This window comes from Chlamydomonas reinhardtii, chromosome 1, assembly GCF_000002595.2.
Source record: "Chlamydomonas reinhardtii strain CC-503 cw92 mt+ chromosome 1, whole genome shotgun sequence".
Taxonomy (NCBI): domain Eukaryota; kingdom Viridiplantae; phylum Chlorophyta; class Chlorophyceae; order Chlamydomonadales; family Chlamydomonadaceae; genus Chlamydomonas; species Chlamydomonas reinhardtii.
The window spans coordinates 7212406-7233578 of NC_057004.1; the positions used below are offsets into that span (position 1 = coordinate 7212406).

At 63.2% G+C, this 21173-nt stretch overlaps 6 protein-coding genes across 6 annotated transcripts; 4 read left to right on the plus strand and 2 right to left on the minus strand.

The window, feature by feature from the left end:
• Positions 1 to 21: 21 nt before the first annotated feature.
• CHLRE_01g051850v5 (uncharacterized protein) lies at positions 22 to 5315 on the minus strand. The gene is made up of 8 exons (XM_043058982.1): positions 5110 to 5315; positions 4724 to 4997; positions 4416 to 4617; positions 2429 to 4278; positions 1489 to 2292; positions 1132 to 1328; positions 803 to 926; positions 22 to 657 (listed from the first exon to the last, which is right to left on the minus strand). Exons 3-8 carry the CDS (start codon positions 4549 to 4551, stop codon positions 427 to 429), a joined length of 3342 nt encoding a protein of 1113 aa, XP_042928896.1. The 5' UTR covers positions 4552 to 4617; positions 4724 to 4997; positions 5110 to 5315; the 3' UTR covers positions 22 to 426.
• A 130-nt stretch (positions 5316 to 5445) lies between these two features.
• CHLRE_01g051875v5 (uncharacterized protein) lies at positions 5446 to 7257 on the plus strand. The gene is made up of 8 exons (XM_043058983.1): positions 5446 to 5677; positions 5737 to 5764; positions 5840 to 5913; positions 6120 to 6222; positions 6423 to 6528; positions 6675 to 6717; positions 6831 to 6928; positions 7236 to 7257. The coding sequence occupies exons 1-7, from the start codon at positions 5545 to 5547 to the stop codon at positions 6914 to 6916; spliced, it is 573 nt and encodes a 190-aa protein (XP_042928897.1). The 5' UTR covers positions 5446 to 5544; the 3' UTR covers positions 6917 to 6928; positions 7236 to 7257.
• Positions 7258 to 7305: 48 nt separating this feature from the next.
• Positions 7306 to 9387, plus strand: CHLRE_01g051900v5 (uncharacterized protein). Its single transcript, XM_001689730.2, has 5 exons — positions 7306 to 7820; positions 7904 to 7994; positions 8106 to 8244; positions 8333 to 8536; positions 8704 to 9387. Exons 1-5 carry the CDS (start codon positions 7664 to 7666, stop codon positions 8899 to 8901), a joined length of 789 nt encoding a protein of 262 aa, XP_001689782.1. The 5' UTR covers positions 7306 to 7663; the 3' UTR covers positions 8902 to 9387.
• Positions 9388 to 9389: 2 nt separating this feature from the next.
• On the minus strand, positions 9390 to 13905 carry CHLRE_01g051950v5 (uncharacterized protein). Its single transcript, XM_043058984.1, has 10 exons — positions 13588 to 13905; positions 13397 to 13517; positions 13023 to 13149; positions 12606 to 12781; positions 12239 to 12314; positions 11936 to 12063; positions 11610 to 11759; positions 11411 to 11452; positions 11043 to 11222; positions 9390 to 10819 (listed from the first exon to the last, which is right to left on the minus strand). The coding sequence occupies exons 1-10, from the start codon at positions 13683 to 13685 to the stop codon at positions 9776 to 9778; spliced, it is 2142 nt and encodes a 713-aa protein (XP_042928898.1). The 5' UTR covers positions 13686 to 13905; the 3' UTR covers positions 9390 to 9775.
• Positions 13906 to 14035: 130 nt separating this feature from the next.
• CHLRE_01g052000v5 (uncharacterized protein) lies at positions 14036 to 18797 on the plus strand. Its single transcript, XM_043058985.1, has 10 exons — positions 14036 to 14143; positions 14236 to 14304; positions 14776 to 14909; positions 15079 to 15159; positions 15486 to 15628; positions 15832 to 15952; positions 16126 to 16259; positions 16459 to 16944; positions 17222 to 17336; positions 17500 to 18797. Exons 1-10 carry the CDS (start codon positions 14089 to 14091, stop codon positions 17647 to 17649), a joined length of 1488 nt encoding a protein of 495 aa, XP_042928899.1. The 5' UTR covers positions 14036 to 14088; the 3' UTR covers positions 17650 to 18797.
• Positions 18798 to 18845: 48 nt separating this feature from the next.
• On the plus strand, positions 18846 to 21149 carry CHLRE_01g052050v5 (uncharacterized protein). Its single transcript, XM_001689732.2, has 7 exons — positions 18846 to 19087; positions 19159 to 19330; positions 19519 to 19578; positions 19727 to 19902; positions 20115 to 20183; positions 20311 to 20387; positions 20524 to 21149. The coding sequence occupies exons 1-7, from the start codon at positions 19043 to 19045 to the stop codon at positions 20789 to 20791; spliced, it is 867 nt and encodes a 288-aa protein (XP_001689784.1). The 5' UTR covers positions 18846 to 19042; the 3' UTR covers positions 20792 to 21149.
• Positions 21150 to 21173: the final 24 nt, after the last annotated feature.

The window sequence follows — 21173 nt, forward strand, 5'->3', positions numbered from 1 at the left end:
TGACTGTACGCTGCATTGCCGAATGGATGCGGATTACAAGTGAAGGGACAGCCCGACAAGCGGGGGCACGCCGTACCCACGCCGCCCGTATGGCCTGGCCCAGCACTAAAGTTATAAGCACAGTGCGGAGCTGCCTTTCCTGAGATCAGATGTACCCCCGCCATACAGCCCACCTACACATCGAGTCCCCACCCGCGTCCGTAGTGCCAGTAGCAACTAGACACCCCAAACCCAAACCAGCCCCCACCCACGCACACTTTCTCGTTAGTGGACTACGCAAACAGCTCACAGCCTCATAGTTCGCCATACAGTTGCGTTCCGGATGCTCATGCGCCGAAGTAAGCACGGACTGCAAACGCCATTTGTCATCATCACATTTCCACTCCCACCTCTGGCTGACTTCACCGCTGCGCCCTGGCCAGCTGCTCAGTGCACCACCACCCAGCCCAGGTGACCCGCCTTGTTGCCTGTGACCTGGCCGGCGATGGCCCCGTGCAGGCGCGGGCAGCGACAGCGTGGCTTGCCCGGGTAGCGGTAGTCGTGTTGCTCACACATGGGGCACGTGCGGGAGTACTCGCAAGCGCGCAGCGGGGCCGCGGACGAGGCCGCCGCGCCCGCACCGGCCGCCGCTGCTGCCGTGGCCCCGCTCGCTCCCTCCTGCAAGTCAGCAGTCCATTCAGTCATTGTCCAGCAGACTGGGGCACCAGGCAGGTATGTGTTGTGGAGATGACACGCACACACCACGACCCCGTCCCTCTGTATGTTCTCAAAAACACAGTTCAGTTCGGGAGGCCGCGCGTACCTTGTCGCCCTGTGCCGATGCCTTTCCAGCCGCCTTGGAGGCAGCGCTGCTGCCGGCCGATGCGCCCCCCATCACACGACGCCGCGCGGTGCCATCCACATTGACACACTTCCAGTAGGTGGGCCTACGGGGCACCGTGCGGTGGTGATTCAGGCTGAAAGCAGATGATGGGACTGACATATACGCCCGTGACGCGGCACCAAGACAGCAGTACTGAGCCGTGTGGCGACGTAGCGTGTCACGTCATGTGGCTGACACGTGCAGCTTCCACTCCGTCTACGACGTCCACTTTGTTCCTGCGCCCACCCACCCAGTGCCCCTGCCCTCACCTGAATCCGCTCATGATGGCGTCACAGTAGCTGCACACCGCGCTGAGCGGGCTGGTCATGGCCAGGCAGCCGCAGTGCCCGCACGCCGCGCCCTTGGCGTCGAACAGCAGGCGGCTGCCATCGCGTGTGCGCTTGTGGCCGTCGGGCGCGGCGGGGTCGGGCAGCGGCCGGGCGCGGCTGCCGTCCACGTCCCACGTCTGAGGGATGTGCCGATTAGCTAGGACTTGGGTACAACATTTGTAGGGTTGGTTTGGGCTGGTTTGTGTCATCTGGCCGGCGACCGAGCCCGGCTACAATAGCCGCATAGGCCCGGCCCGTGGCCCCAGCCCTACACACCAGTTACACACATGCTCGCACCTGCTCCTTGCCGCAGTGGCCGCAGAAAAGCCGCATGGCCTGTGCGCCTGGCACCGGGCCCGTGGGCTTGGCCATCCCGGTGCTGACTGCGGCTCCCACGCCGCCGGCCTGTTGGCCGGCTGCCGCCTCAGCCACAGTCACCCCGGCGGCCGTCCTGCCGCTGCTCCTCGACACCGCAGCCACCGCACCAGCCGCAGCCGTGGCGTACTTGGTGCGGTCGTACTCGGCCCCACTGGTACTGGTGCCGCCGTTGCTGCCCCTGCTCCCATACGCTCCCTCCCTATTCCAAAGGCCCAGGTGCGGGGCGCACGGGCCAGCACCCACGCTGCTGCCGCTGCTCATGTCACTGCCGGCGCTGGAGCTGCGCTCGCGCACCGGCACACCTGCCTGTCCGTCTGCGCTGGCCCGGGCTGCAGCGTTGGATCGGGCGGCCGGCGCGGGCGACATGCCGCTGCCAACGTACTCGCCATCCTCGACGTCCTCTCCCTCTGACTCAGAGTCCTGCAGCGCGCGCGGTGGTTTGCGTGAACCCGGCGCTCCCACAATCGCCGCTTGGCTACCCTGGGGACGTGCGGCCGGCGCGGTGGGCTTGCTGGCATCAGCGGCACCAGTGCTTGGCAGCGCGTCCCTGGCCAGCTGCTGCGGTTGAGCCTGGCTGGAGGCGGTGGCTGCGCTGGAGGCGGCATGTGCCCCCGAGGCACCGGAGCTGCCACTGCCGAATTGGCAGCTGGGGCGGTTGAGGCCCTCTGGTGGCGAGGTGTCGTCATCGGAGTCGGAATCCGACATGACCTGGGCGTTAGAAGCCTGTTGTAGATGCAATGAGCGGCACCTCGGTTGAGATGTCCAGCAGGTCGCTCGCATTCGCCTAGCAGTGCGCAACAGAAGAAGAGGCTGGTGCGGTACACGAAGAGCAAGGAAACTTTTTTCACGCGGCACTTACCCGGCTGCGTGTGACTAGCGCTGCAGCCCTTAACGCCGCCGCCGGGCCGTCCAGACCGCACGCGATGCTGCTGCGCCGCCGCTGCCGCACTTGCGCCGCTGCCGCCAGCACCGCGGCCATCGACACCACCCGCCGCCGCCCATCCTGCACCTGGACGCCGACAGGCCCACCACCTTGCGCCTGGCCGCTGGCATCAGCAGCTCTGCCGCCGTCCCCGCCGCCGCCCGCGCGCCTGCGACGCCGTGTCTTGCGCTGCAGGGCCGCTGTAGCTGCAGCTGGCATGACCGCCTGCGGCCCTGTACCTTGGGGCTGCGAGCCCTGCATCGTCTTGGGAGCAGCAGGTTCCTGCAGCTTCGCGACAGGCGGCGGCAGCCCGCTGAGCTGTGCAGGCCTATGCTGCTGCTGCTGCTGCTGCTGCTGCTGCGGCGGTGGTTGTGGTGGCTGGTGCGGCGCCCCGCCCCTGCGCTGCGGGCTGCGGCCGCGAGCGGCCTCCGGGCCACACGCCAGCGCCTTGCCAGACACTGTCTGCCGCTGTGGGCTGCGGGGCCGGCTGTGCAACGCGGCCCAGGCCGCGGCGGCAACAGCAGACTCCGCCGCTTTCCCCCACGGCGGCCCATACCCCTGTCGCGCGGTTACGTGCCACCGATCGTGGCTGCGGTCGCGGCTGCGATCGCGGTTTCGGTGCCACTGCGGGTGCTGGTGGTGGTGATGTGGGTCATGGCCATCGCGCAGCCCGCGGTAGTGCTCATTGCGGCTGTGGCTGCGGTGGTGGTAGTGCGGGTGGTGGTGCCGGGGCGCCTCAGGCTGGCAAAGGCGCAGCCGATGAAACTCGTCCGCCAGGTCACAGCCGCCGCCGCCGCCGCCGCCGCTGCCGCCGTGGCGGCTGAGGCCGCGGCTGCCATCGGGCGCACGTAGTCCCTGCGCGCTGCTGCTGCCACCATTGGCTGTCGTTGTCGCTGTCATTGCCACTGAGGAAAGGCCGGTGGGGATCTCGCCCTCCTCGCCATCACCGTCCTCCTCGCCGCCCGACCCGGTAAGGTCAACTAACAATGCCCCACCCCGGCCGTTGCCTCCTGCGCCAGCACCACCGCCGCTGCCACGCGCACCGTGACGGCCGCCGCCACCATTACCACCCTGCCGGCCGCCATACCCGCCGCGACCGCCATCGCCGTCGCCTGCGCCGACGTCGTCGTCACTGCTGAGGCTGTGGTCCTCGTACAGACGAGCTAGGCCGCCGCCTGTGGGCCTGCGGCTCAAGTCTTCGGCCGCCGCTGGCCGGCTGCCTCTGCTACCCAGCGGGCCCCAGCCATCGCCCGCCAGAAGCCAGCCGGCAGTCACAGCCTGAGCGGCGGCCGCAGTGCCAGCCACGCTAGGCCCGGCGGCCGGCCGCGGCTGCAGCAGCGGTGGAGGAGGAGGCGGCAGCGGTGCTGCTGTGAGGGAGGGCGGTGCCCGATCAGGCAGCGGCCGGCGCCCCGCATGCCCCGCCTCAGCAGCAGGCAGGACCCGGGTGCCTGGCAGCGGTCGGATCTGCGGTGCCGGCTGGGGCGCGCTGATGCGGCCGCCGCCACGGGCGCTGGCCCACTCGTCTGCACTCGGCCACCAACCCCTGCTGGAGCTAGCCGGGGGCACCTGCTGTGGGCCCCGGTGCTGGGTCTGCGCCTGCTGCCGCTCCTGGGCCTTCACGCCCGCCACAGTGCAACTCAGGAGGGGGGCACCGCGTGGGCCGCACCGCAAGAACACGGCCCTAGCAGCCGCCGCCGCGCCACTGCCTGCCAGCACCGTGGGCGCCATTGACCCGCCCAGCGACATTGTCGCCCCTGCAGGTCGCATGCCGGGAGGCCGCGCAGCAGCTACAGTGTTTGAAACAGTGGTGGGAGAAGACGGCAGCGGCGGAAGGGCAGTCAACAGTCGCGGCGGCGGCATGCCTGGACCCGTTACTGGGTCCTTGCCGCTGCCATCTTTGGCGTGGCGGGGCACAGTGGCGTGCCCGGGGGCTGCACCGACAAGCTGCCCTGAGTGCACTCCACTGGCAGTGGTGGTGGAGGTTGCGGCGGTGTGAGTGGAGCTGCTGTTGACACAGGTGCCGGGCAGGCCACGGGGCAACACCGTCCTGCCGGCCCCATACCCGTCCTGAACCTGGCGTTGCCCCAACGGCTGCGGCGCCGCTGCTGCCGAGGGCCCTCGCGTGCCTGTAGGTATTGGGCACAGGTCGTGAGGTACTGGTGACACAGCAGGCGGGTGTTAACAGTTGTTGCAGCAAGTGGTGATGCAGCCTCGGGGGCATAGCTTGCTTACCCAAAGCGCCAGGCGCCAGCTGGGGTTGGCCCGAATGGGTTGCTGCGGGTTGCATTGCCGTCCTGGCTGGATGCTGCTGCTGCTGCTGCTGCTGCCACAGCTGCATGCCGTACTGGGAGGGTGGCGGCGCCCAGGGCAGCGGTGTGATCACGCGAACGTTATATGCGTAGGCCCGGGTGGCTGTGCACGGCCGCGAGGGCCGGTGGTGCTCGTACACAACTTCGAGGCCCACGCACAGTTCGAGGCCGGCAGGTAGCGGTGGGAAGACGTAATCCTACGTCGGCAGGGTGGAGGCGCGGCCAAGCAGTGCAGGTGACTCGGGGTTTGCATTGAGGTCCGTGCGCAGGCGCAGGCAGACCCGAGGGCGCCGCACTGGAGCTACCCACTTTGTGCAGGTAGGCCTCCTCCATCCCGCCGGGCATGCTCGTTGCCACAGCGCCAGTCTTTGTGTCTGCATTGTAGCAAATAACGCGTCCCCGCACCGTCGCAAACACGGAGCCATGCGCGGAAGGCTGGAAATTTAACATGGCGCTTTCAAAAGCTCCTTGATTTCATCAAACGCACAATGACTACCAACGGCTTTGTCTTGCTTAAGGGCATAAATGTTGTGATTTGGACAGGCGAACAAAGTCGGAACATAGACAGGTCTCGGCAGCCTTGATCCATGCGTCGATCCATGCAGACGAATCCCTTGAGCGCGCAATAGCTCTGCGCTTTAAAAAAACTATGCTACAGGAACTCCACCATATCATATAATACAAATGTCAAACGAGGGCAAGGGCCAACCGTTGCTTGCGAACTTCAGCGCTCAAGCCAAGAAAATGGCGGCCCTGCCATCTAACGAGAGGCTGATGCAGCAAGCTAGTGCATTTATCGCCTCTTATATGCCGTCCAAGCCGGGGCACGCCGCGTGGCTCTCCTCGGTGCTGACCGCCTCGCCGCACACGCCCGCACGTGCGGGAGCGCCGCACATTGACCTGAAGCTCCGCGCACCCGCGTTATACGTATCTCAGCAGCCAGGCACGAGAATTATCCGAGCGGGTAGGTGTGGCTATGCTGTATGCGCGCGTAGGTCAGCCGCATGGGCTAATGCGCGTGAAGGTATGCGCCACGCAGAGACGTCCTGCCGAGTGAGACTTCGGCCGACCGCACGCCGACCTGCAAACCTGGTGGAGCACGTGTGCATGTCGGTAAGAGTAGCATATGAATGTCTTGTTACCGTGCTGCCTCGGGGCGGGAGGCCCTGAAGCGTTGCTGGCCTGTCCAACCGGGGACTATGCAGCGGGGTGCGGCGACGCAGTGACTAGTCGCCGTCTTCACCGGCACGTACCGCCTGGCCGCAGTCTATCAGCCTTTTAGTCGCACGCTGTTATTGCATCTTGCCTTGCGTCCACAGTTTTCGGCTGCCTCTGGCCAAGGCCGGCTGCGCTTGGATACGGACATTGGGGCCACCACTGCGGCGGTGTGCTCAGCGGAGACAAGCGTGGCGCTGACGCCAGGTGTGCTACAGCGCCGGGGATTACGGATATGTTGTACTACGTGCCGCCAGGTGCCGCAAAGGTCTGGAAAGAAAATCAGCTTCTTGAGGGGCAACGCGCATGCGCAGTTGCGCACAGGCCTGCGATGTGCAGTACCGTGCTATAGGTCATGAAACTATGTCGTAGACATGCTAATGCTGCACTTCTGTGATGATACGCAGGCCTGTGGTTTTCAGCCATGCTGGGTACGTCTCAGGATGCAGATGCATTAGGCTGGGGTGCTGCAGTGCACATACAGCCGTGGCGGACAGCGGTGCTACATGCAAGGTAGAGTGCACGCTGTTTTTGATTCGGCCGAAATCCTGCGTGCAATTTGCCAGCAGCACTTTCGTGCGCCTCTGTGTCTTGCCCAAAGAAGCCTTCTACGCCGAGCTGCTGTCATACTGCATGGATCCGAACTGCATTTGCCCCAGGCTGATGAACGACACCAGTGGAGGGCAGAACCTTCGCCTACAGGTGAGCCCTTGTGTAAGACGTACCATACGCCTTCCAGGCGCTGTCAACTCTACTCCATCATGTTTGCCTCTACGACATGCATTCATCTAGTTCGCCTTATCACGCGCATGCAGTCATTTGCGCTTCTTCCGTGGCGGCTAAGGGCGGTGGCTCAACTCGACATGCGTCAGGAGCAAGGCCAGCCCGACGTGACAACTGAAGTGGGTTGCAGGTGCGTGCGGCGGTGCCCCCAAGCTGGAGTTGTGCAGTGCCAGGTCGATGCTTCTAGGGTGAGAATCTTGATGTGCGTGAAACTGGAATGCCCGTACACAAGGAGGCTTGAAACAAGGCGTGTTTGTGGAACACGACGGGGTTAGGGGCGCTCAAAACCACTGTACGGCACAAGCCAGGGGACGCCGGGACTCGCTGATCCGCAGTGGCCGTGAAGTCGAGCGCATTGAGGCCGCACACCAAGCATCAACCTTTATACCAGAGCTGAACATGGTATGTGTGTCAATCGCCATTGTGTTTGCGCGCAGGCTTGAGCTCTGGGGCTGGGGCTCCGAAAGTGGCGGTTTGAGCGTGGACAAGGTGTTGGGTCACCACTCGGACACCAGCGCCGGGCACTTAAAAGGATGCATCGCTTCAGTTAGCGGTACACTTGTACTTCAAAGCGCTATGAAGCCAAGTGTGGGATTGCAGTGGCGTGTGCAGTGCTGAGGAGTCTCGTTTCGCATGTCGGGGGTGTCAGAAGGGTTCGGTGTGTATGCACGCGCTGAGACAACATGTCATTCCAGTCTTATAATGCATATCCTTGATAATATAACAAGAATGATTGCGTGACATGAGAGAAAACACAGCGGAAGAAATCGCTGAATGGGTCCATCGCAAAACTTCTGTCCCCTGAGAGTGGCCTGCACATTGTTCTGTTATCGTGTTACTTGACATTTGAAATAGTAGGGACACCATGGCTCTCCGGCGAGCGGTCGCCTCTTTCCTGCCCAAACTCGCGGGCGCTGCCGAGACGCTTCCGGCCGCGAGCCATGCAGCCAGCTCGTTTTCCCAGCTGATTTGCACTCCTCTGGATGTGGTGGAGCGCCAGCAGCAGCCCTCGGGCTTCCGATGTGCGTGAGCACGCCCTCTGCGGCGCCAGCGCTTGCTCCCGGGATGTCGCTGATATGCATTTCGCTATCTTTATGTAATGCAGCTTTCGCCTCGGATGCCGTGGAGGTCTTCAAGCCCGAGACGGGGCTGACCCCGACGAACCGGCTCTCGATGGCCCCCACTCCCTACATCAAGTGAGGCTATTAGGCTTTCAGGAGACTGTAGTCATAGCGTTCAGCTCATGTGGCAAAGTGGAGGTATTGGAGGCCCGCGGAAGCGCTGATGGTCGACTTTGCCACGCACAGATACGATGAGCACAACCACAAGCGCTTCCCGCCGGGCACGGAGGGCCGCCCGTTCGCTTACTTCGTTCAAACCGGTGGCCGCTTCCTGTACGCGTCGGCCGCGCGTCTGGCGGTGCTGAAGATTGTGATGTCGCTGTCGGTGAGTAGCAGGCACAGGACGGCGTCAGAACGCTGTCGGACGCCGCGGGGTTGAGGGGATTTGACGGCGGCATTTGAATGGCGCGCAGGCTGCTGCCGATACCATGGCGCTGAGTTCGCTGGAGGTGGACCTGTCGGGCGTGGAGGAGGGCACGACGATTACCGTCAAGTGGCGCGGCAAGCCCGTGTTCATCCGCCACCGCACGGACGCTGAGATTGCGCAGTCCGCGGAGGTTGCGCTGTCGGAGCTGCGCGACCCCCAGAAGGACGTGGACCGTGCCATCAACCCCAAGGTGGGTGGGAGGCAGCGGGGTGATGAGGCGGGTGCAGCGCCGAACAACTTGGGCACATGCTACGTCAACCGGTTGTTTCCGAGGGGGTTGTAAGGCTGGAATGAGGACACAGGGCCTTGGGCTCTTGTAATGACGATTGTTACCTGGCCTGCTCCCAACTCGTGCAGTACCTGGTCGTCGTGGGCATTTGCACCCACCTCGGCTGCGTGCCCATCTCGGGCGCGGGCAACTACCAGGGCTGGTTCTGCCCGTGCCACGGCAGCCACTACGACATCTCGGGCCGCATTAGGGAGGGCCCCGCCCCATACAACCTGGAGGTGCCGGAGTACCGCTTCACTGAGGGCCAGAAGGTGGTGATCGGCTAAAGCTGCTGCGTACTGGCGAGGAGCTGGCGCTACTGGCTGAAGCAGCAGGAATGCTGCAGAGCAGTGCGGGCCGTAGCTATGGACTGAGCGGGAGCCGGTGCAGGCCCACCTGTGGCCGCTGCGGCGATCAGTAGCGTGTGCAGCTAAGCCGTCGCACACGGTTGCGGCGCAGGCATCTACAGAGTGCAGCCGCAGACGAAGTGACAAACGTCGGAAGTTGGGTCACGTGTGCGATTGTGTGGGGGAAGTGATGGCATTAGGTGGGCTATGAGCTTAACACCCTGGACCTGGGAAGCGTTTAGGTAGGCAGGAGCCAATGCGTAGGAGAGCATGAGCGGCGGTGGTGTCACGTTTGTTCGAGTGGCCAGGTACGAGCTTATGCAATTGCGGCACAGGAGCTGGGCTAGCGTGAATGATATGTGACCTAGATAGACCAACGACGAAGCTTCCGGAGATTAGATGACAGACAAGTACTGTAATCCTCAGTGGATGAGTCTTCTCGTCTAAGGGTTGACGGCCAGCAAAGCGCTGCTTGCTCCAAGGTCGCGACGCAATCCACATCGCAAGGCCAACCCGTCACCTGCATTTCTGGATCCCCAGCCTGACCAGGGTGGCTTGGCCTCACACCAATAGCTCCCTCTCCACTACCGGCTTTCCGTGCGCACTCACATACAAAAATTGCAGCTAAGGCCAGTCCGCTCTTTCATATTTGCACCATTCAAGGTAATAAATGGTCCGGGCGCTCGCCCGATGGGTCACGTCACACACACTATTGTATAACCACGTATCGCGTGTCCTACCAGCCCACACCTACGATATCTTTCCCAGTCAAATGTACACGCATGCAGTGTCTTCCTCGCGCGCCTGTCAGGCTTTACACCCGGCTGCCGCCTAGGATGCCTTTTGCGCCCGCCAGTGGCGCCAGTTCCGTCTCATCCTGCGCGCTGCGTGCCCGGCTGAGGGACGCCAGCCATGCGCGCAGCTTATGCCTCCGGAACACAAACAGCTCGGCGGCCACAATGACGCCACCCACCACCACTACCGCCACTATGATTAGGCCATAGCCGCCCATCCCGGATGACTCCTTCACCACCTGAGCGTGGTAGGGCGCGGCGCTACCGCTGCCCGCCTCGCCTGTGCTGCTGGCACCGCTGCCGCCAGCCGGTGGACTGGGGCTGGGGCTAGGACTGCTGGTGGTTGCGGACGTGGTGGCACCCGCACCCCCGCTGCCGCTGCCGTGACCGCCACCCCCGATGCCGCTGCCTGAGTGCGTTGGCTTGGGCTTCTTGTACTGCATGGGCCGCGCCGCGCCCTGCCCCTGCTTGCCGTTGGGCGGCGGCGGTGGCGGCGAGGCCATGGGCAGCGGCATGACAGGCGCGACCTTCGCGAGCTCCTCCTCGATCTCCTTGAGCGTCTCATCATAGTCCTCCTCGTGATCCAGCGGAAAGTTCTCCCCCTCCCCGCTGCCCTGACCGCCCTGGACGGCTTCATAGTCGTAGTCCTCCATGACCACGCCGGTGCCTTTGCCCGCGCCGCTGGTGCTGGCGCTAGGTCTGGGCGTCGCAGCGGGCTGAGGGGTAGCGGCGGGGCTTGGGGTGGCGGCGGGCTTGGAGGTGCCGGTGGTGTTGCTGACCTTGGGCTTGCCCGAATCAGCCTTGCCATCCGTGGAGCCGCTGCTGCTGTCCCCATTCTTTGTCTCCGCATCCTTGGCAGGGGACGGCACCGGCTTGGGAGCCGCCGGCTTGGGGGTGGGAGCGGGCGAGGGCGGCTTGGGCGCGGGCGGTGCCGGGTTGGGCGGCGGCGGCGAGACCTTGATGACGGTGGCGTTGGGCGCCGCGGTGCTGCGCTCCGCCAGCTTGCGCGCCACGTCCGCGCAGGCCATGGTGGTGAAGCCGACCTTGCTGTTGCGCCGGTCATACTGCAGAGGGCGAGTGGGTAGAAGGGAGGATCATAGGAGAGCTTCAATACCAGACATGATAGGCGGTTATGCGCGAGCCAAGCTAAAGTACTCAGGCCGGCCCGGACTCCACGTCCTGATCGGGCGAGCTGCACAAACCAAAACAATGCCCGCGGGGTATGCCTGCGTTGCAGGCCCCTGGATCCAGTCAACGGGATACGGCCCCCCGGGCAACCCGCCTCACCGTGACGACCACGTCGCGCACGCTGACGCCGCCGACCAGTGCGCCCGAGTTGCCGTTGTCGAAAATGCCCAGGCAGTACTCGGCGGGCTTGGACAGGAACAGGTAGCGCAGCGGCGGCAGCGTCAGCTTGGCGCCACCGCCGAAAACGAACTCCGCTGGCGGGAAGTACTTGTCCAGGTCCTGTGCACCGGCGCAAAGGGATCCGCCCGCGCATGTGCGGCATGGGCGTGCAAGTATGTGGGTGGGTGGGTGGGTAAAGGACGAGGCATGTTAGGGGATCTGGCAAAGAGATGTGTGAGAGCACGCCGCCCGCAAACTGCCGACCTGGAGGCAACGGGAGGCGGCAGGGAGCGCAAGGCGGTACCCACCTTGAACTGGTCTGGCGCGCCCTTCCAGCAGATGTCGTTGTACTGTGGCGTGGAAAGAGGCAGCAAGCCAAATGTGGGACACCTCACCAACCCTGACGGCCACATGGCCTCCCTCATCCGCCCTGTCCTGATTGGGCAGGGAATCCACTTATAAGGGAATGGAAGCTCTTTTGCCTTCCCCGGCTGTAGCTCCTCTCACCTGCGGGTCGGCTCCCGGAGTGGACTGCAGCCCCTTCTTCTCCACGTAGTCGCCCACGGCCTTGGCCATGGCCTTGAAGGCGTCGGTGGGCAGGTAGGTGAAGGTGGTGCCGCTGTCCAGCACCGTGCCGTAACCGCGGTCGAACACCGACTGCGGGCAGCGACGGGGCGGGTATGCAGGGCGGCTGTCGAGTCAGGGGCTGCATGGGTGAGTTTGCAGCGTCCGGGGAAGCTGTGCCAACACTGCATACCGCAGCTGCTAGCAAACTTGATCATGTGTTTGGTCTATGGCAGCAGCCATGTCCAGGCACAGCACCCTGCCCTCACCGCGTCGAACGCCAGCGTCTGGCCATTCACGGTGATGCCATCCATCTTGACGTTGTAGTAATGCAGGTGCAGGTGGGTCAGCAGCGGCGTGTAAACGGTGTTGGCGCCCTCGGGCAGGGTCACATCGCCTGGGCAGGAGGCAGAGACAGCATCAATGCGGTGCAAAGACAGACGTCATGAACGCATTAGAGGGTTGAGTAAGCTCGGTGTTGGGCGCGGCCGCTTGAAGCGAAACGCCGCACCTTGCAGAGGCGGAAGGGGCCCATACCCTACAGCCGCCCAGCCAGGCGCCTGCCCACTTACCCAACAGCAGGATGCCGTCCTTGGGGTAGCCGAAGCACAGCGAGAATACGTCCTCGATCACCTTGCGCTGGACCAGCTGAAAGGTCAGAAGGAAGGGGCGGGGCGCGTCAGACGGTGTCGCGTGGTGCGGAGTCGGCTGGCGAGGCCCTGCTTCCGTTTGCCCAACCTTGCCAAACGGCTGGCATCTCGACCACTGGTTGGCAGCTATCTAATGCGAGGTTTCTGACGCATCTTTGGTAGCGAATACTTCAACGCATCAACACGTACATCAAGTAAGTGTGCGGCCACCGCATTGCACCCTCCATTTCACGGTTTCCGTCTCGCATTCACTATCCTCCGCCTCCCAACCAACACCCCGAACACGCACCTGGCTCTGGAAGGCGTTGTGGTTGTTGCCCATGCCCATAATGCCGTCCGCCATTTGGCGGTAGATCTCACCCGTCTCGCCGTTCTCGCAGCCAAACACCAGCCGCACGGGTGAGTCGCTGTCCGGGAAGCCAAACGTGTCCTCAATCATCCAGCCCTCACTGCTGCTGCGCTCAGCTGCGTAGCGGGCGAGCACAGGCCGTGGGATGTGCATTGTTAGCAGCAGCAGCTCACGACCCTATAGCAACGCTGTGGAGCCGGGCGCCTAGAAACACTAACACCCGGCAGCACGTACTTTAGAGGCCGCCTCAGCGTCCGCACACAAGCACCGCTTGGGTGATGACGGAATGCAGCGCCTGGCAAACAAGATGTGGCTGCAGGATGTACCTTTTCTATTCAAGGCCCTGCCCTTACTCGCCATATGTTCTGCTGTAGTAACAGCGGTCGTTGTTGCATGTGCAGCTCGGTGTGCCACAGTTGCACAGTGGGTCGCCGCAGGCCAGCTTCTTTGCCGTCGTGGACTTGTCCGGGTCAAACCACTCGGCCTGCGTGGTTGATTCACCAAACACCATACCGAACTCCTTTGCATATATGTTCATTCGAATTGATGGCGTGGCCCGTGGACGCTGCCCCAACTGGCGCGTGTACGCGTACATACGGCCCGCACGGCAACAGACCGTGCGTTCCAAAACCTTAGGCCATGGCCAGTCGGGTCAATACAAAGTCCCCCGCCCCAGGTCCATCGCGCCCATTCCCTGGGTAGCTGTGCTGCCAGGCGCCGGCCGAGCTCACCGTGTGTTTCCCGCAGTGTGAGCAGTCCTTACACGGGATGTAGGTGATGGTACTCCCCGTGTCTATGATAACCGAGAAGGTCCGCTCCGGCGTGCCCAGCTTCAAGGTAGTATAAAAGTAGCTGTGTCGTGTGTGCCGGTAGCCAAGGTGTGAGCTGGCATTCGATCGCGGGCCATTTGCTCAATACTTACCCTATCTCGCGCACGGAGCCTTGCACCGGCATGTATCCGCTACGTAGCAGGTGTCTCCGCCATGATGGCTCCTGCTGTCGCTGTTTAAGCGGCACCATAAAGCCCCCGCCATGTGCGCGCAACTGTGTCTCAGCCAGCGCCAGCTCCTGACCAGCTACCAAACCTGCAAGAGCGAGCACCAGCCCTATGAGCATCTTTGTGCTCACGCCCTAGCTGGGCGGGCGCCCTGGAAAGCAAATACAGTAAATGTTACTCGGGTCGCGGCCCTTCCTCAAGTTATCAACATATTCAAATACAGTGCTAGATCTGGACAGTCGCGAATTTCCTGTCGGCGGCGTAACAGCGCAGACACCGAACCACTCTGCGCTGGGCATGCTGGATTTTGTTGTGGTGGTGCAGCCCGACACGCTAAAACACTATACCAATACTCTATGTTGAACACCTGATACCTCTAGCGACCTATCAGTCACACGAAAACGCTGTGAAGAAGATAGAAGCGAAATGGGACCGGAGGACGACGAGGAAGTGCCGCTGGCCCTCGCTCTTGAGGATACAGGTGCTGATTATATCTCTTAACGCTCGAGAGCCACGAGACTGCAAGGGAATGTCCCTCACGAGCTGAAACGGGCCTGCTTGCGACGCCTGCAGGGCCAGCTGAGAGGCAGGAGGTCGAGCAGGATGGAGAGCGTACTACGGTGCCTGTGACAATTGTGACAGGTGCGGTGGGGTGGCGGACGTGCGAGGCCAGTTGGGCAGAGTCCAGGTCGCGCCAGGCTTTCGGCCACGCCGCTCAACGCGCAGCACAGTTCCCAGGTTGTGCGTCAGCAAAAGCAGATTGCAGTGCATGCGGCGCCAGGGCAACTGCGGGAAGCGGGAGGCCAGGCGGAACGTCCGCGAGTCACCCGTCAGCAGCCCTGTCAGCGTCGGCTGGTGCAGCGCTAGGCCCGGTCGCGCTTGGAGCGACACGGCCCAACCTTCACGCGCGTGGCGAAGATCTAAGGGCCGTCGCGCCGTGGGGGCAAGGGATGCCAGGCAGCCAGGGGCGGGCAAAAAGGGTGGCAACAGCAGGGCACGATTGCCGCACCCAGCTGCCGTAAGAGTCCTGCCCTTCTAGTAACTCCACGTTCACGCTCCTACACTTATCAACTTACACCTCACATACACGCTCTCACACTTGTTGCTGTTCAGGCTTTCTTGGTGCGGGCAAGACGACTCTGGTGAAGCACATCCTGACAGCAAACCACGGGTACCGCATTGCGGTGATCTTGAACGAGTTTGGCGAGGATGTGGGGATAGAGAGCAGCTTCGTGCAGTCGCAGGAGGTAGGCGGCGGGCAGCAGGGCTGGTGCTGTTAAAGAGCAGGGGATGCTAAACGGCAGCTGGGCCAAGAAAATGGTTGCAGAAACCACATGTCAAGCTTGTGCGGCAGGCTGGATGGAACGCCTGGCAAGGTCAGTGCTCTGCCCCTGGGCTGCGCTTGCATGCTTGCAGGGCCTGCAGGGCACGGACGGCGAGTGGGTGGAGCTGACCAACGGCTGCATGTGCTGCGCCGTGAAGTCGGATTTCCTGCAGGTGCGGCGTCAAGGGGCACAGGGCCTGCGTCTGGTTGTAAAGGATGAATGAACACAGGCATGCGCCCACTGTACGCAGTCGGGGTTGAAATGGGCGAGGGTGGTGCCATGCGGCTGCAATGCCAATGGTAGATGCGCGCATCATACGGCTGCATGCCCTCGTAGCGGCTTGCAAACCGTGTGCATGAGCCAGGGACGGCTGCAGAACCTGGGAGGGGGGAGGGTGCGTTTACTGCAGCGCTGGTGCAGGATGCAGGACATCAATACCGATGTGGACCGCTGATCGGGTATGGGGTATGCACGCCCTGTGCCGCACTGCACCTGTAGGCGCTTGAGAGCCTGCTTGAGCGGCCGGGCGGGCGGCGCTTCGACTACATCCTGATAGAGACCAGCGGCCTGGCCAACCCTGGGCCCATTGCCACGGCGCTGTGGACGGACGCGGAACTGGAGAGCCGCGTCAACTTGGACGGGTGGGTGCGGGTCCGGGGCTGCAGGCTGTGTGGCTGGCGTGCGTAGCGTGCTGACGGCTAAGGGCTGCGAGCCTGTAAATCTTGGTGGGCAGAGGTAACTGTGCCGGGGGCGAGCGAGCCTGGACATTGCGGAGCACTAGAGATGGGGTGAGCTCGGTGCCCTTACCTGTACGACACCTGTGGGATCCTGTGCCGCGTGACAGTGTGGTGACGGTGGTGGATGCAGTCAATATTGACCGCCAGCTGCACGAGCCGCGCCCCCGCGGCGCCGTCAACGAGGCGCAGCTGCAGGTGGCCTACGCCGACATTGTGCTGCTGAACAAGGTGAGGCACCCAGCAGGCCACCTGAAGCATGGGGGAGGGAGGATATCGAACCCTAGCGTGGGCGGCTGCTTGCTTTGATGGTACGTGTCGTTGCCGCTCTATCTCGTTGCCAGCTCCTAGACGCCGCCACCTCTGCCGCGACGGCTCGTAACCACTGTTCCATGTGTGTTCAGTTGGACCTGGTGGATGAGGAGGCGCTGATACGCTCCGAGGCCGACATCCGCGCCATCAACAGCGGCGTCAATATTGTGCGCACCAGCCGCGCGGTGGTGGACCTGGGGCTCATCCTCAACCGCAACGGGTACAGGTGAGGCCTGCGGTGGGGCCGGGGCCGGGAGTTGGATATGCCCCAGTCGAGCAACACTTTTGCATTGTCATGGGTTGCTGAGAAGGCGGGTGTCAGGACGCAAAGACGCGAGGCAACCCGTGTGATGCCTTAAGCGCGCGGAATGGCGTAGGTACGCACAGCAACTGTTCGTCCCCGCTCTTTCCTTCCACCCCGCCAGTCACAAGGGCGAGCTGGTGCTGCCACCTATCGCCGAGGCGGACGACGAGGCCGAGGACTCGGGGCACCCGCGCGGTGGCGCCGGCGTGGGTGGCGAGCGCAGTAGCACCGCTGGCGAGGCGCCCAGCCTGCGCCGCCGCTCCACGGGCGTGTCGTGCTGCTCCTCGCGCGCGCACTCCTTCCACGCCAAGTCCGGCGCAGCCGCCGCCACCATTGCGGCGGCGGCAGCTGCCGCTGTTGCCGCCTGCGGGGGCTCCAGCGCCGCCGGCTCTCGCGACCTGTCTCCGGCGGGCTCGCTGGCGCCCGTCTCACCGCTCATGGCTGCCGCTACGGCCGCCGCAGGGAGATTCTCACGCGCCTCGGGGGACGGCGCAAGTGCGTCGCCGGGGTTGGGCGCCAACGCGCCCGAGGCCACTCCGGACCACGTGCACGACAACTCTGTGTCCACCATCAGCCTGCGCTGCGAGCACCCCGTGGACCTCGGCAGGTGCGCACGAGGGAAGGAGGGTCGCCCAGGGTGCGCTCGGTGCGCTGGATAGTTGGGTGGGAGGGTGGGAGGGGTCGTAGTTCATTCCAGGGTGGGTGGGTACGACGACCAAACCTCAGTTGCGCTGGGCTGCACTGGACTTTGCAGGGTGGGAGGATAGGTGGGCGGGTTGCAGGAGGTAAACGTGCCTGGCACGTAGCCTTGCACCTTGGCCAACGAGTGCGGCCGCACGTGAAATCGACTGCGTGGCTTCTCTTGCGCCACGCCCCGGGCACAGGTTCAAGTCGTGGGTGGACCACCTGCTGTGGGACCGCGAGTCGCGGCCGGACGAGATCTACCGCATGAAGGGGCTGCTGTCGGTGACCGGCTCGGACAAGAAGCACAGCCTGCAGGTGGGTGGGGGCTGTCCAGGGGCCAGCGGGGCCGTAAGAAGCAGCAGCAAGCGTGGCGTCGACGAGCGTCGACAGGGCTGAAGTGCCAATGCGGTCCTCCGTTATCCCAAGTCCCAAACCTGACGTGTACGTGCCCCGTGTCGTCCAAACCTCACCCCGAAAGGCTGTATACGAGCTGTACGAGATTATGCCGGGGCCGGCGTGGCAGGCGGGCGAGGCGCGCGTGTCGCGGGTTGTGCTTATAGGCCGCAACCTGCGGCCCGCCGCCGTGAAGCAGTCGTGGGCTGACTATGTCGATTCACCCAAGAGCTAAGCACCGGATTTTGACGCCGCCGCCGCCGCTGCTTTGTGGCGAACTCCGACCCAATGCTGCACAAGTGATTTGCCGGGGTTTGGCGCTGGAGGCGAAGTTGGGGGATCGTGACTGTGCTGGGGGCACAGCACTTGCCTCAGCTGACTTGGCTGCTGAAATGGTGAAGTCGAGGCGTTGTTAGGGTGATGTGGGCGAGAACGGCGTGCGCTTGCGACTTTCAGGTGTTGCGCTTACAATGCCCTCCACGGGTGCGACATGCCCCCATGGTAGGCACAACCATACATTCGCATTCATTGCTTCGTTGTTGCGGGGTTGACCACGGCACGGAAAGGGCGGGTAACGTAAGGCTCTGGAACGTTGACAAGTTTCTTGCTTGGAAGGAATTATTATTGGTCCCTTCAAGTCTGCAACATACTGACATGCTAGATACCGTATTGTCGGCAGCGGCTCGTGGCAGCCTGTGGACTGTCTAATAAGAAGGCCCTTACTGTGGACGTGGACCAGGCCCGTGTGGCTTGTGTGTTTGCATGGTCCTGCGGTGCGACATGTGCCTTTGTTGATAAGAACTCTGGCAAATGGATCATGGCATAAGTGTGCGACGTGCTGCCTAAGTGAGTTGTGCCGCATGTGCCTGAGCGTGTGTGTTCCCGGTGGCTGGTTGGCTTCGGTTCACGCTCTGCCCTTGCCGTGCGCAGGTGTCTGTCACCGTACCGCATTTCACAACAGAACCACAGTATCGGAGCTGGTGGTCAGCTGCATTGCAGCCTGCTTCGAATAACAAACACAGTTTGCAGGGGCGGGAGTGGGCGGCTGGTCGAACGCCGGAGTTACTGTACCGAAAAGTTGCTGGCTGGCGCATGGTTGCTTGGGGCTAGCTGCCTGCGACGGCTGGCATGGCATGGACGTGTTGCAGGTGTAGGTTGTCGGTGCTGTTGGTCCCGGTCCAGCAACAGGGTGGGAATGTGGGATGCGCTTTGTGCAGACGTGTAAGGCAAGGAGTGCGAGACCTCATCGGTTGTCGTGGCCGCCTGGTGGGAGTGCGGGGGTCGACGTTGGCGCGTGACTTCGGGCCAGCGGCGTGGGCACTTCATGGCCTGGCACGAGTAGGTTATCGCGCTGTTCGCCGACGCAACTTCCCATACTGCTTGACTTAGAACTTATCATACAGCAGATTCTTAACCAGGCTTTTGTCAACAGGGGCACGGCGATGGCCGGTGTGTTGCAAACCGGCCGCGCGGCTTGTCGCCTGCTGCGACCCCTAGCTTCTGCAAATGGCTTTTCCGCCATACAACAAGCTTGTTTTGCCTCAACGTCGTCCACCGGCGCGTGTGGCCAGGCGTCGACGTCGACGCGGTGTGGCGATGAGGAGAATCCCTTGCTCGCGCCGCTCCTAATGGGCCGGTCAGGGCTGAATTTCCGCAGCTTCAGCTCTCAATCGGTAAATGACAGCAACAAGAGCAACTTACCATAACCACAAGCCCTTCACAGCCATCAATCAACTTTGCGCAGGCTCCGCAGGGCGACCGTTTGAGCGAGGTTTCTGAGGTGCTAAACGCGCCACCTATATCTCTGGACTTTGACCGGGGGGAAATCCCTATACCGCCAGACCTCGACAACGCTCTAGGCCGGGCTATGCTGAAGATTATGGGCTTTGAGAGCAAACGCAGCAAGCTGTTGCACGGTGAGGCTTGCAGAATGTGCAATGCGCCAGGGGGGCCAAGGGGTGAGGGGGGAAGGCGCCGGGGGGCTCTGGGGTGCAGGGCACGGGTGCACGATGCGCGTGTTCGCGGCGGAGTCCATTAATGCTTGAGGATTGCAGATAATCCGCGTGCCGTCTGAGCACCCTGGTTTTCTTTTTCGATTGCACAGGGGCTCAGCGGCTCTACGAGGCTGTCACGGAGCAGGTGGACTCCGGCGTGTTGCAACGAGGTAATGCCCCAGCGCGATGTGGGCCGCAGTGCGGAACCGTGGTGTACTTGCGAGCCAGCGGTTGTCGTTCCCTTGTTCACACCGCACCGGGACACCCCTCCCGTCCATGAATCCGCCACACACCTGCCGCCCGCTCCGCGTGCCGCAGCCTTCCAGACCGGCAAGGTGTTCTGGTCCACCTACGTGCTGCTGTCGCTGTACGTGTGGCTGGTCATCCACCGCCTGCGCGACGTGCGCCACGCCGACGTCAAGTTCTTCCGCCAGCGCTTCTACAACCAGTTCCAGCAGGACGTGGAGTTCAGGGTGTACGCGGCGGGCGTGCAGGTGCGGCGGCGGTGGTGTTTGCGGTAGTCGTGATGTGTGTCATTACGGCGGGTGTGGTGGCCTTGCAGCCGTGGCAGTGGTGGCGAGTTGCAGGGTAGGCGCAATGGGGGTGCATGCCTTTCGCCATGGTCACGCAGCATTATACATACCCGCCGATCACCGTAGGACATGACCCGCGTGCCTTGCTTACTGTGTGGCGGCCGGGTGTGCAGGTGGGCGTGACCAAGTGGCTGAAGAAGCTGGAGGAGCACTTTTACGAGACGGCCTTTGACTTCGACAAGGTGGATGGGGCCAGCCGGCAGCGGCATGTTCATGTGCGGCCCTGAATGGTCAAGACCACGTGACACGTCAAAGCCTCAAGCACACGTTCATTGACTGACGTGTTACTCCCCCTTCCCGCATCCCCAGGTGCTGGCTCCCGGCGCCAGCGAGACGCTGTCGGACGTCATCTTGCGGAAGTACTACGGCGGCGAGGAGACGCACAGGTGCGCCAGAGGGCGGCGGTGGTGTAGTGCATATCGACGATGCCGTTAGTGGATGGTTAGAGCCAGAGCAGCAGCGACCCCACACGGATGAGTCGTGACTATCCTGACTATGACCCATCACCACCACGTTGCTCAGGGCGGACGCCGACCTGCTGGCCCGCTTCGCGCTGCGCGAGATGGCCAGCCTCAGTGCCACGGACGAGGAGGCGGTGCTGCGCGGCAACGTGCGCTTCAGCAGCACAGAGCTGGCGGCGGCGCTGCAGCGCTCCGGAGTCACGTCGGCGGGCGAGTCCACCGCGGGCGCGGCGGCGGCGGGCGCGGCGACGGCGGGTCCGGGCGTGGGCGGGGCGGCGCCGGCCGCGACACCCGCGGCGGAGGGCGGCGCAGGACAGGGGTCAGGGTAGTAGGACTTGGCTGGGGGCACGGGGAGAGTTACGTGATGGGGTTCGTGGCGGTACGTGATAATGTGCATGTGTTGAGGTGGCTTTGAGGAAGCGAGTGGCACAGGCAAGTCGGCTAGTGAGGTGTCGTGTTGGGCAGGCCACGGGGTTCGTGCGGCATAACGGCATTTCAGCTGGGACGGCTGGGTTGTACCGCATATTATACAGGTGGGGGCACCGCATACCGTATGCGCGCGTGGGGCAAGCTAGTCGTGTACCTTAGATGGTGCTGCGGGACGTACTGGTTGTTGAGTGACGGCCCTGAACGACTGAATGAGTGATGATGCCCGCTGCGTTTTCTTGCCTATGAACCACCCGCCAGCCCAGATGTCCCAACTCCTAGGAA